Here is a 13,960-nt window from a genome sequence, read left to right as displayed (position 1 = left end):
CAATTCTTCCTTGCCAGCACAGGGAATTAATTGAACGTAGGTGCTGTTAAGTGCTTACAGTATTACACTTTCATCTCAGTGAAGGGAGCGGGACTTAGTAAAACAAACTGTGTCAGGCCATGTACCAGTCCTGATTAATTTTGTCAAGGTTTCTGCTTTGAGGCTGATACTGCCAGAGCTTGCTCTCAGGAGAGAATTACTAAACGCACTCACGTATACTCCCGAGAAGAGTGGAAGCATCCTGGATATAGTTTAAATTGACCTCCTCTCCACTGTGGGTGCTCAGGCTCATCACACAGAGCCTTCTCGGTGTGCAAGGAGACTTGGAGCAGGATTTTAAGGCTCTGCCACAAATTCCTCCTTGCCCTGAATTACCAGTGGGGTTAGCGCGCACCTAGGGAGAAGGGAGTGCAAAACCAGGCTCCAAGGGACAAAGGCAGAGCTGTGGATAAGCAGGATCTCTGCAGGGAACAAGAGATGTGTCTGACCTGCTGCCTACGGCTGAACACGGAGATATTCTCACTGGGGTCCTAAAGCTGTACCTGGACCGTGCAGTGTCTCTTGGAGCACCAGCTCACTGGACTTGCCCTCCAGCACTGTGTAGCACAGGCAAGAAGGCTGGGCTTCCCCACCTCGGTGTTGGGTCACGGACCTTTGCAAATGCCCTTGTGCAGTACGATGTTGACTTCTAATAAGTGCCTTTCCAAACCGAACACCATTTTGCTTTTGGGGCTTTTCTGACAGAGAGGCTTGAAATGAAAGGGAATCCAAAGGTTCAGCTCACTGAGACCTCACTGCCCAGCTCTTACATGGTGCCCATGGGCCATTCGAGCAGCACAGGGAGGTACAGGCTACACCAGCTCTCAACCAGCTCTGCAATTCCTGCAGCAGTGATAGGAACAGAGCAGAACACATATTTTAAAACTGCCAGAGGTCAGACAAGGGGATTCCCCATCCAGGCAAGTCCAGCACTTCCAGTTTTGTGATGAGGCTGAACTGGAATGGTAAGTTCATCCTTAGGACTTGCTGCAGAGCAAAAATTCCAATTTCTTATTCTTCTTCATGCATCAAAACCTCCAGTCTCATACCTCCAAATCAGTGTGTCATTGCACACTCAAAGCAATATAAAGTTATCTGTGCAGTGACTGAGTCTGTGTTTACTGGAACATAAGATTTTGAAAATACCGAAACAAAGTATTTTGAAGAGGATAAAAGCCAAGAAAGCCAAGATTATACATTTTAACAACTCCCACTAGCAAAAAATGCCAGCAGAGTTGTCATTATACTGTGAAACATTTCCATTTCAATAAAGCTGCAGTTTCTGAAGGAAAATGGTAGCATCCAAATCTTTTTGTCCTTGCCTCATTTAAACACATGTTCATAGCAGGCTGCTGAGTCAATGCTGCTGTAGAAATCCTCGCCAGCCTGAGACACGAGCCTTGCCGCAGGGAGCACGCCATCCTTTCAGCTGCGCTCATACGGCACACCTCCAACACAGTCAAAGATGAAACGGAATTTGCCCCCAAAATGTATCATCCAAAAAGGAAACAAGAGAAAGAGGAAGAACAGTGAAAAAAGGGAGTGACACAGGCAAAAGATGCCCTGGCAGCAAGCGGCTGGCTCCTGACCAGCCTCTGTTTTAAAGTCTTCTTCTGAGCCAGACCTGCCTATCTCCACCGGCTTCGGGGCACCACGGGGACGTACCCTGCCCTGCACCCCGGCCAGCACGCTCAGAGCATATACGAGCCCATCCTCCCAAACGAAGAGCCAAGGAGGTCGTGGGCACAACCTGCTTCTGCCAGACTCCAAGGGCCACTATCAATCCCTGCGGAGCAGCACGGAGCTCCCGGATGGCTTTCAGCGTGGATCCGGACCGGCTCCGGTGCGGCTCTGGTGTGTATGTCCTCCCCTGTGGAGGTCTGCACCCACAGTGAGCAGCCCAGGAGCCTCACCAAAAACCCTCTCTCCACGGCACAGGGCAGGGTTGGGGATGGGTTTTCATTTATTTTTAATATCATGCCAGTTTCTTTACTGGTTTGCAAGCAAAATTTAAAAAGCCACCCAAAACCTGGCTTCCCAGGCCTGTCCATGCAGCAGACCTTTGCTAAAGCAGCTCTCCTGCTTCCAAAGGAGTTGGAAAATTAGAAATGAGGAAAGCACGGCGCACGCTCTTCCCCCTGACTACAGCAGCTTCCCCACACGGCCAAGCCAAAATCCCGCAGGCACTGCCGGCTGTGGCCATGGAAACTGCGGGTTTAAGCGCAGGGACTCCCCTGGCTTTGTGCAGCTATGCCCATCCATATTAGCTGGAGATCTGTCCGCTGATTTATGATGGAAGCGCTAACAAACCCTTAAATGTGGCACGGCAAATAGCAGCATTATACCAGCACCATGGCATGAGAGGCAGAGGCTGTCTATTGCTCCCCCAGGATTTGTTTAAGGACAAGAACCATGATGAATACAGCCTGGGTGGCTCAATTACATGGGGACTCAATTACTTAAAACAAAGAAACTGGATGAAAAAAGTATGACAAAAATTCAAAATTATTTCGCTGCTGGAGGTCACATATAACAGCCCTGTCATCCATAAATCTGGAAATCTCTAAGGCATGCTACTCCTGTGTTGAGAGATGACAATTAATTGGTATTTTACTTACCTCATCCATGCAAATTATGCAGGGAAAAATTCTAATTACTGCATGCTACATGTATATAAGGTCAAAGTGGGCCAGCTTTTGACAGTGGTGTAAAATGGATTATGTTTATCCTTCACATGAGGGCCATGATCCTGCATGAGCTACGGGGCTCCTGCCCCCCACCGCTTGTAGGGACCGTGCTGGTGTCAGTGAGGCTGCGCGGGCACAGCGGTCCCTTGCAGAGAAGGGATGGATCGGGCAAACACAGAACTGGGAGCAAACGCAATGCGAGGTTGGGGAGAAATGCAAAGTCCTTTAACAAGCAAGAAACAACAGCTTGCAAAGAGATGGGGCTCACATTCGGCCGTAGCACCCCAAGTTTTGTCTGAACAGGATTCCTTACCCTCAAAACAATGGGGATCCTGCCTTCTAACACCTCTTGTCTCTGGAAGGATTTTATGGGGCAGAAACGGGAAGACAACAGGTTTGGGCAGGGGCTTCTTGCTGGTGAAGGGAACCAAGATCATTTGTGCGCCCCATTGGAGACCTGCAGTCCCGCACAGGGACCGAGCACGGGGACTCAGGACCGTGCCAGGACACGCATCCTGCCCACCCCAGCAGTGGACGATCGCTGCCAGACTGCAAACAAGGCACAGCTTGCACTGAGTCCCCAAGGTGGGGAGAGCAACTTACCCAAGAGTCCAGGGTTGGGAAACCTCCAGGAGTCGTTGTACGTTGAATATTGTGGGTGGCTGTATGGGCTCCCAGAAAACTCGCTCCCTAAGTTAAAAAGACAAAAAAAAAAGATCATTTGATTTGAGACTGCAGTTACCGTTGGGGGGTAAAGGAGGTCTTCAGTGCATGCTGTGCTCCAGTGACAGCCTTAGTAAAAGCACTGCTGGCCACCCTCTTTGAGGAAGGGTAATATGGGTGGGCTTATTATTAAATAAATGGGCGCAGCCATCTTTTACATGTTCTTTTCATGCTGTGGCCCAGGCTTGCTGAGCTGGTGGGATTTTCTCAGGCAGCCCATGCTGGCAGAGCAAGACAGCAAGGAGGGATGGAGAGGACTTTGGGACACACTAACGGGGCTGGCCCTTGCCCCTATGGCCCTACAGCACTCAGGGCAAGAAACACAATACAAGGACGGGGCTGCTTAAACAGGCTCTCTGCTGGCAGGAGAAGATGAACCAGCTAATCTTCTAGACACTGGGTACCCTTCCAGGCTCTCCAGGAGAACATGGTCTTGGTCCCAGACGTCCATCCATCACTGCAACCCAAGGAGAGGGATGCTTGCATCAGCTTCAGATGGCTTTGAAGCCCTCCAGACAAAGGCACAAAAAAGGCTCAATGAGTTACTGCTACTTTTCTCCTCACCAGCTCCCGCTTTCCCCATCTGTTTGTTCCCTTCACATGTCACCTCCTGTTTCATACTTCAGCTGCAAGCTCTTCAGGACAGAGCCTTGCACCATGGGACTCTGACCCTGGGCAGGGCACCCGGCTCCACCACCATGCAAATACCAACACTGCCGCGGGTTTATTAGGAAATTTTCCATGAATGACAGTTTCCTGCTCTCCTCCTCTCTTCCTCCTTTCCTTCTCCCTCTCCCATACACAAATATATGCACGCACAACACAGCACGGCAGGAGAAAGAGTAGGTTTCCTACGGCGAGAGGAGAGGGCTGCCAGGCTGCAGCAGCAGATGCTCGCCACGACCTTCGCCTGTTCTGGTCCTCGGCGCTGGTGTAGCCCCCCACCCCGTACCCAGGGGATGCTGCCTTTTACCCCAGCTGAGCAGCGGACCCCTGACACCACGTCTCCAGCTCCCCGGGCTCAGCACCCCTGGCCCCATGACCCACGGACCTGCCCGGGGAACCACGTCTGGGTCCCCTGGCCCATGAGCGGTCTCCTCGCTCAGGACATGGTTTAGGCACGTTGCTGACCCACTGGCCCCAGAGGAGAGGGGATGATGCTCCGGTGACCGGTGGGGTCGTGCTGCCTGTCGCGGGGAGCTCTGGGCTCGGCAGCACGGTGGGCTGCAATAGCTGTGCGGTCCTGGCAGCCGCTGCAAAGGTATTTTCTGCCAGTGCAGAAGTAACACAGGTTGGTGTCAAAATATAGAGTCGGGTCCAGGGTAGCTTGGTCTCCACATGATGCTGCTTCAGTAAAAACGGCCTGCCTCTCAGCCTACACCAAAGGATGCCAGTAAACACGCTGAATGTGCTGACAGCAAGAGCTGCCCATCACTGGTCCACTCCAGGGGGTCTCCGTTAAAACCCCTTCCCTGTTTCTCAGAGCCCTTCAGACCCATAGGACTGCACCCATCAGCCTCGACCTGCTCTTTCGCCCACCGACCGAGCATCCACGGACAAGGCAACGAGACGAGGTCTGAAGCCAGCAGCAGCAAGCGCTCCCACGCTCAGCACGCCTTGCTGTGTTGACCACGTTTCTTCACAAGCCCAGAGCAGGTTTTCATTACTGCCTCTAAGGAATGGCATTAATTCACCACGAGCCATGGAAAATGGGGCTGTTTCCAAACCTTTCTTCCTGGTGAAGTACATCATATCGACATTTCCTCTCTGCTCCCTATCCTTATGGATGATAGATGACTTCAGTACCTGAAGGCTACCTCTGTCACAGTGCTCACTCTAAAGGAGTGAGGCATGGTGAGGACGGCAAAGCCAGAAGAGATGTCACTAGCCACCCGAGGTACCAGGGCCACTGGCAAAGCCATCCCCGTTGCCTTCTGCCAGCCAGGGAGCAAGCTCCCTCCTGCAGGACACAGCAGCTCCTGTCTGGTCCCTTCTTCTGCCTCCTCACTGCTGCAGCTGAGGCTGTCTGCTCAGCCAGAGCCCTCCCTGCCCGCCTCCTGTTCCCAAAGCCCCTCATTTTCCAGCAAGCCTCTGACCCAGCTCTGCCCTAACGGCGTTCACCCAAGCCTGCAAAGCACATGGGCAGCAAACTGGCTGGTAACTTCATGGGTGAGTGATAGGAACTTTCCCAGTCCTTGAAGGCTCGTGGCCAGGTCCTCCTTCCAGCGTGTGCTGCACAAAAATCCCTTCATCTCGTGGGTGCCTCTTCTATGGGGAGGGGCTCGCACACCACCTTCCCCAGTAGCTTCATTTCTTCCTCTCCACAGGGCAGCAAGAAATGTAGAGATTTAGCCCTGTTTTAGTTGCACAAAGCAGTCGTGCTGCCTGACCAAGAAGACACGCAAAAGCCAAGGGGAGCGAGCATCGCTGCCACATCCTCCTCTGGAGCTGCGCAGTGCACGGACAGAGGGACAGGGTGGTCAGGACAGCAGGACAGACCCTGATCCCCACGGCGGGCTGTTCGCACAGGCTGTGCCGAGAAGCCTCCCCAGCTCCTCCATGCACCAGTAGCACCCCAGGCTTCAAACAAAGCCCTTGGTGGGCTGCCGCACGCCTGCGCCCTGAGGGAGGGCACATGTACCCATCCGAGGACAGGACAACCCCTCATTTTCAGCTGTCCCACCACTCTCCCTCCCTCCCTTTCGCACCCGCCGCTCCCCTCTCCCATCCTCCCGAGGCTGCACAGACCCGGTCCGTCCCGCACCAGCGCCGTGCACGCCGCTGAGCAGGCGGCAGTGCTTTCTAAATGCTCATCAGCGCTGCAGCAGGGCTGCGGGTGGGAACGGGCTGACATTTCATTGTTTCATCCTCTCCTGCCTTGCTCTCCTCCCCCACCATCCCCACTGCCCTCCTCCCCACACTCACACACAGACACACATCGTGGACCCTCTCTGGGGGATGCTCCGGTGCCTGTCAGGCTGAGGCTTCCAATTCTCTGTTTTTTATGCCTCAGTGGTCAGGGTGTCAAGCTCCTGCAGTACAGACCAGCCAGGAGCTCGAGGAGTCACTGAGCACCATCAGCTCAGTGACAGTATTGCTTGCTTCTTAACATACTCTGCATATCCATCAGCCTTGCAGGGGGAAAAAAAAAGAGAGAGAGAGAGAGAGAAGGGGGGCAGGAAGGAAAATGAGAGAAAAGAAATACAAGAGACGGGAGGGGAAAAGGAGAAGTGGGGGAGAAAGTCTCAAGCCCTGCTACTACCATCACAGCACTTGGGCAGACAAATGGTCCAGCCATAAGTGAAACTAAGCTAGATGAATGAACGCTGCATGAATGCCTCGTGGTTTCCACCAGATATTCCAAGGTCCATCAGCTACACTTCTTGACAGCACTGCTTAGCGGCCAGCCCTCGCCCCATTCAAAAACACAACGAATCAGCTACCCGGGGACGCGCACACATGCAGCGTGTTGCACATATGTGCACGGTGCCTGCCCGCGCCGCGAGGAAAGGGTGGCAATCGGACCCATCCCTCCTTCACGTGAAATGGTAAGCCCCCTCCTTGATAAATCTCGCATCACCGAGACACAAAGGCACCAAACCAAGGGCTTCTGCCAGAGTTAGCCCACCTCTCGCTGCAGACCTGACTCCACACTACCACGATGCTTTATGCAGCTGCAGCCCAAGAGCGGTCAGACCCTTCCGTCACCCCCAGAGGGGAAGGTGCAGGGGAGGAGGCAAGAATGATTCCCAGTAACACTGCTGCTACAAGGCAGCAGCAAGCCCTGGGGGATGCGCTCCACCTTGAGACGGCGGGACAGAGACACAGTCCCCTTGCCCACGGGGTGAGCCCCAGGGCTGGCTGCAAACAGAGTCTGATGGTGGCGGATCGACCCTCTGCTGCAGGCAAAACAGCGTTATCCGTTCTGCAGCACCGCGTTGTCCGTTCTGCGGCGGTTTTCTCTGGGGATTATGATCTCATGTTTACCAGTCTGTTTGGTTTTAAGGTAAGCCTCCTGCAAGTTTCCTTTCTGATGTGCAGAGAAACTGAAAAGTGTGAGCTTAAAAATCTCAAGAACCTAGAGATGAAGAAAGAGATTTCATGGTGTCTTTCAAACTGCCATGGCTTTAGACAACTGCCCCTGCAGAGGATGCAGGTACCTGTGTGCACTGGTGCTGGACTCGGGGCAGGAGGGTGCTGAAAACCTTTCTCCCCTGCTGAAAGGCAGAGGCATGGGGCAGATGCTCAAAGCAGGTCCAGCTTTGACACAGGCCATGTCCAGCCAAGGTGTTGAAATCTCCCAGGATGGAGAAAGCCTGACCATCACTGCACTACTGCAGTTCACCCCGCAGAGCACCCGGCTGTGGTCCCATTAGGTAGCACAGCAGTAATGAATGCGTGCTTTAGCCTTGTCTTTTTAGGACCGTGTGGCATTTGCTTGAAACCAGCAGCCTAGTCAAACACGGAACACGCTTGTTACCCAGCTGCTGGTACCTTTGGACTGAAACGCGGAATTTGAACAAATACTCAACAAAGAAGTTTTATATGTCACTTCCAAGTTCAACACGTTGCTGCTGTCCCTAGAATCACAGAAGACCCCATGAATCAGAAGCTCCATAGCCAGTACAGCTCAGCCAGAGCCAGCTACGTGAAGGCGGACACAGGTTTGAACACTTTTCGCTGCGTTTTCTCAGGTATCAGGTTTTTGAACACACATTTGGGATGGGGAGAAGCCATCCGGACCACAGGAGTGAATGCTTGTATCCGTACGATGGCTGCAGGTAATGCAACGTGCAGATGACACAACGTGCAGGTGATACAGCATGCCTTCCTCCCTGCGACCACCATGCCACAGCTCCCGGCAAGTGCCGGCAAGAGCCGCCGGCACCCGATGGGGAGAGTGACCACAACCCCGCGGCTGTGCCATCCCTCCTGCCGGACTCGTCCCAGCCACTCATTTTCTCCACCAGTCCCCATTAGATGGGTCTTTTTGCTATCCAAGCTCTGGGTTTAGGACAGTGTCTTATTTAGCCCTTCTATCTGGCAGAAAATTAAAACAAGCCAGGAGAAATGTTGTTCAATAAATGCAACTGCATAAGGGTCAAGAAGAGAAGGTTGTGGGACAAATATTAGTCTGGCTAGGAACAGCAACACCTTGCCCTTTCCTCATTGGGGTCCTGGGTAAGTTTAAAAACATTCTGCTGTACTTGTACCTTAGTTGGGCTCCTGCAGATGAACGCCTCTTCCCTTCCAGCCCGACCTCCCAGCAGGGGCTGGAGTTGCCTCTACCTTTCCCTTGTGGCAAAGGACCTTACTGTAACTTTTCAAAATTAACATTCTCATGACTTTTATTTGTTTTCAATCGTTTTCTTTTGTGGAAGTAATCACATGGATCATAAATTTCTTCAGTGAATTCCAATAACAATCATTACCCTGGTAGCTAAGATATGCTTGACTGCATGGGGAACAGGGCTAAACACCACACTGAGCCACACAAACACACCCAAGCAGCCTGCATATCGCCGACTAACACTGGGAGACAGCAGCTACCCAAATGCCGCCTTGAACTCTATTACACAAAAGTCACGCGTGCAAATAGGGTCAGGCATCACCTGGGCTGGAGGCAGATATAAACCAAAGGACAGCCGGAGAAGTCGCTTCTCACTGTTTGCCAGCATCGCCCGAGAGATCGCTTCATGATCTAGCAGCCCTGGGCAGCATCCCACATAAACTCAGAGTGACAAACAAGTGTGAGAGACCTTAGAAAAGAAGGAAAATGGTCTGGCCTCTCTGTGGAGAACAACGGTGTATTTTCCCCTTGGTGAAGCACATTTGCCTCTCATCACCAAGCTGTCGTAGTGGCTCAGGGCGAGAGAGGGAGAGGTCTGCAGCCCTGCCTGGAAAGCTGCAGCCTCTGTGACTCACAAAACTCACTCCCTTACAAGTTTTCTCCATGAATGGGGGAGCTGGGAAACACCTTTCAGTTAAAACTTGCTTTCACACAAAAGAGTAGTTTCACATCACTAACATACTTTTGCAAATTTGTGACAATTTTGACAAAATCCTTCAGTTAAAAAAGAGCCCTGGATTTAAATTTTTTTAAAAAAATCGGATGTTTTCCAAACAAATATTTTCTTTTTCTTTTAAATTCAGAGCAATGCTAAGTTTTCAAACTGAGTTCAGTGAGGCTACAAAAAGAATCCAAAAACCTCAACTGGAAAACAAACCAAATCTTTGAAGTAAAGTCCAAAGTAATTTTTATTGTCATTTTTTTGCTTTGAATGAACCCTGGACTTTCTTCCAATTTTAATGTTCATCAGCAAACAACAGGATCAGTGATTTATACTGCTCTAACCTGTAAATATCAGCTGCGTTTAACCTGAGGGACTAGAAACCCAGGGCACACCACAGGCTGACCACCAGTAATCTGCCAGGTCTTGTCCTGGTCCCTTGTGTTTTCTTTGTCCACAGAAGTCCCACAGGAGGAAGGACACTGATAACTCTGCCTTCTGCTCTGCAGACCAAGCACACCTGGCCATTAATCTGCCTGCTCTAGACTGAGCAGTCCACGCGCTACAAAAAACAGAAGCGCAAAAAAGGGAAAAATTACCAAAGTACAGCCCTTCTGAAACAAAACATGTATTTCAGAAACAATGTTCCCCCTGGGAAGAAGCCGAGCAGAAAAATACACTATATATAGCAAAAGCTCGCCATGCTCTATCCCATTTATCTCAATGAAAATGGTGATAACCAGCTAAAAATCCCAGGACAAGCAAGCGGGATTGATAGGCCAGTCTTTGAAGGGCAGGCTTGGGAAATTTCGTCAAGACTGGATTACCAGCACCTGCACCAGGACGAATTACGGGGTCGAGCAGACTGAGGCAGGGACGGCAGCCCCAGGCTGCCTCGCGTCGCCCGCCGGCCACGGTTCGGGGCAGCGGGCACGGAGCGGGCGCCGTGCCCTCGCTGCTTCCCCAAGGTGTACCCACAGCTGGGGATCACTGCCTGCCTCTGGCTTCCACTTCAGGATGGGTGCCGACCCCCTGAGGGCTGGAAGGAGTCCCTGGGGGATTCGCTCCAACCCGGAGCCCGGCATCCTCCCGGCACACGGCCGCTGCCCACCCCGGACCCCACCGGCGGCCGGCGGAGGATGCCGGCAGGACGGGAGAAGGCTCAGCATCACCCGACCTCGCACAGTGCCGGGGCCGGCGTGGTTTATGGCTGGAAGGAGCTTTAATGAAAAAGAAATGTTTCCCAAGGGGACTGAAAGATGCCGGTTTGGGAAACCTCTTCAATGAGCGGTTTGGAAAAAAAGGAAGCTGCTTTTCAAAACGCCTGAGAGCCTCTGCATCAAAATGGGAGCTGCTCCCGGTCTGCGGACCCTCGCTTACCTGACATCGTATCCAGCAATTTACCTATTCCCACAGGAAAGAAGTGAATAAAGCATTAATGAATGGAAAGGGGGAAATGCTTTCTGTACAATTAGTACTTCCCCCCACTTTTTTTTTGAGGATGGAACTGAAAGTGATGGACTTCAGCAAAAGAACAGCCCTCACAAATGATTTTCAAGCAAAACTTCCCTTACACAGAACACAGTCTTCAATTCTTGATTTTAAATGAGAAAAAAACCTGACAAACAGCAAGTTCTTAGAGCACTAAGCCCTCTAACTGTGTTGTTTAAACACAATACAACACAACTATGTCAAAAATTTTGTTCAGCTCTAGCCAAGGCAAAGCCCCTGGAACTGCAATGTACTCCAACAGTCCGGCCAACCATGAGTACACAGGCACTCATAGGATCCCAGGTAGTGCTATTAATGCCATAAAATTAATCAGTCAGTGTCTGTACCGCTCGCTGAAAGAACATGCAGGAAATGCGATGGTGACTGTTAATTACCCTGGCCAGCAGTTTAAGCAGCACTCTGCTTCTGTGGCTGAGCACCTGCAACAACTTCCTTGAACAAATCTGAACAGTGAAACACCTTTTGCTTGTTAAAGTTCATTTCTCTCCTAAAAGCAGGAGGAACAACCTGCTGGCTGGAACCCCACAATGCTTCCTATACCCTTTATGTTCAAACGCCTACATACACCATCACAGCAACCCGCCTGGATGGCCAAAGTGATGCTGGGGAAAAAAATCCAGCTCTGAGCAGGGGCATGGGGTCTGCTCCGTTAGCAGGTGGAGTATCACACACGGATCCACCAGCAAGGGTACTGGGGAGCCTACCACCACCAGCAGGCTCAGGCAGTGTTTTTCTGGGATGTCGGGGACCGCACCATCGGCAGCAGTTTCCTCCTGGGAGCACCGAGGGTGCACGTGCAGAAATACAGCCCACGCACACAGACAGACACGCACCGACACAAGGATCTGCCAATGCGCACGCACACGTATGTGCATGCTCTTTACACGTGTAGGGGAAAACGGGCTTGTAAATCCACTGGTAAATCCGTTGTAAAAATCCAGCGGATCAATAGTTCGGTTATTACACCTATGACCCCTTCCACCAGTACACTTATACTCACCGAAAGCACATCCCACTCATGTCTGTAATGTCCTGTAGTCATTGATTAATCCTTCAGCAAATGGTTTAGGTGCAACCATCACCTGACCTTTCACACGAGTGATTTCAAAATGAAATTAGCTCGTACACTAGCTAATTTTTCCTGTACGTCAGCCCAGCGGAAGTTTATAGCAGTTGTTTCTGGAAGGCACTTGGTCACATTCAGACAATGTCTCTCCAAAGTTCCCAGTCGCATCAAGATTGCCAATTAACTTCTAATGAAGGTTGTATATAATTTTATGATCATACAGATTGGACAGTATTTCCCCCTTATTTTATCTTTATATTAACTAGCACCTGCTCAAAGATGTACAATTTTATTTTTAATGGTTCTGAGTAGGTTGTCATATTTTAAGAAAACAGTAACATGCAGATTTTTGTAACACTACCTCATTTCCAAGAAGCTACAAGGCACAGAAATCCCATCAATGACTAATGAGTTGTGGGTTAAGGTGGACGTACCTTGCTGTGAAGTCACTGTACTATTCTCGACCCGTGCTGCCTGCCATAAAATTTTAATGCTGCTTCTGACATATTTATGAAATACCTCACCTAGTCTTCGCAGGATGACAAAAAGATTTACATCTGCAATTATTGCAAGCACATAGGTTTTAGCTATGCACTTTAAACTTTTGTACACAAAGGTATTTAACTTTAATACAACAAAGGTAGGTGGTGCCACAGAGCAACCATATTGGAACTGCATTAGGAGAGATTTATCTCCCTGTACCAGGAGGACAACTGCCCAACTCATCTGCACAGAAGACGGCGTTGCAATTAATGACGATGAGGAATTTGCCCCTTTCCTCTCCCGGCTCCCCGCCGCAGAGTCGTCCGCCCTCTCTACCAGCCACCGGCACGCAGCCTCTTGGGATTCCGGGTGGATCCAGCAGCCAGAAGCTGCACCACCAGCGATACGGAGCCACGCACAGAGCCTCGGCGCTGGCACCGAACGCGGTGCCGCTCTGTGCCGGCTGCTGCAACTGGTAGCGCAGGTGGGATAAAAAGGAAAACTTCTGTCTCACAGAAAATACCAAGCTTTACAATACGGTTTCATCTCGAATTGGTGTAAAAAGTGCCAAGAAGTATCTTGTGGGATGATGTTCTCCAAACTACGTAATGGAAATGTTGCGCTTGGTTCAGATGAAAATATTCCACTCCGTGCTTCATCCTGACTTTAGCCTTTTTTTATGATTTCAGCCTTCATAATGATAATGCAATGTGTAGTTACTTCCAGGAATTACACAAGTAATTTAGCTAGTAGCAGAAGTAGATATAATGTTACGAGCTATAATAACATAGCTACAGTGTGGAAACGGTGAAGTCTGGAAATTAAGCATTTTGGTAGCTTGACAAAGGTACATTGCTGCTGACGTGGAAGCAGCCTTCAATTATCTGCAAATGCAGGTGTGAACAGGGGCAGGAAAGCATCTGTACGGCTGAGGGAGCATCCTCCCACACCAGCATCTTCTCAGGCATCCCGCTGGTGTCCCCATCCTTGGTGACCGTGTCAGACCATGCCAGGGGCCGGCCACGGCTCAGCTGGGACTGGGCCAGTGGCTCCAGCTATGCCAGGCGACGGTCGGATCCGGCCCTTTCAGCCAAGGTGGCAGCACCTTTGACAGATGGAAAAGTCTCTTGTCCTCGTGTAAAGCCCTTGTGTGGATGAGCGCTCCCGGCTGAGCCTCTCAAAACCTCAGCATCTTATCCCTTCTGCCTGCAAGACCAGGTTTTCAGCTGGACTCCAGGCTTCAGCCACCCCTGGACAGGGGCTTTAGCGTGTCAGCAGGGTCTGCTTTCCCCCTCTGGTTCTTTCTGTCATCACGGGGAGCTTGTGCACGCTCTGAAATACAGAGACACGGCCCCAGCAGAGATGTCAGTTTTTCTTTCTGACACCAAACACAATGCAAATGAATGCCTGAGTGACAGAAGACAGATAATTTCTCACTT

At 51.0% G+C, this 13,960-nt stretch overlaps 1 protein-coding gene across 2 annotated transcripts in view; it reads right to left on the bottom strand.

Annotated features, from left to right (window-relative positions):
* Positions 1-13,960, bottom strand: part of PAX5 (paired box 5) — a 130,687-nt gene that overhangs the window by 5,387 nt on the left and 111,340 nt on the right. For both annotated transcript variants that reach the window (XM_030004457.1, XM_030004458.1), the window contains one exon: positions 3,330-3,416. In XM_030004457.1, the coding sequence (XP_029860317.1) occupies positions 3,330-3,416 (87 nt within the window). The remainder of the gene's footprint in view (positions 1-3,329; positions 3,417-13,960) is intronic.

This window comes from Aquila chrysaetos, chromosome Z (genome assembly GCF_900496995.4).
Source record: "Aquila chrysaetos chrysaetos chromosome Z, bAquChr1.4, whole genome shotgun sequence".
Classification (NCBI taxonomy): Eukaryota; Metazoa; Chordata; class Aves; order Accipitriformes; family Accipitridae; genus Aquila; species Aquila chrysaetos.
The sequence above is the reverse complement of the archived record's forward strand: the minus strand, read 5'-3'. Positions and strand labels throughout refer to the sequence as shown.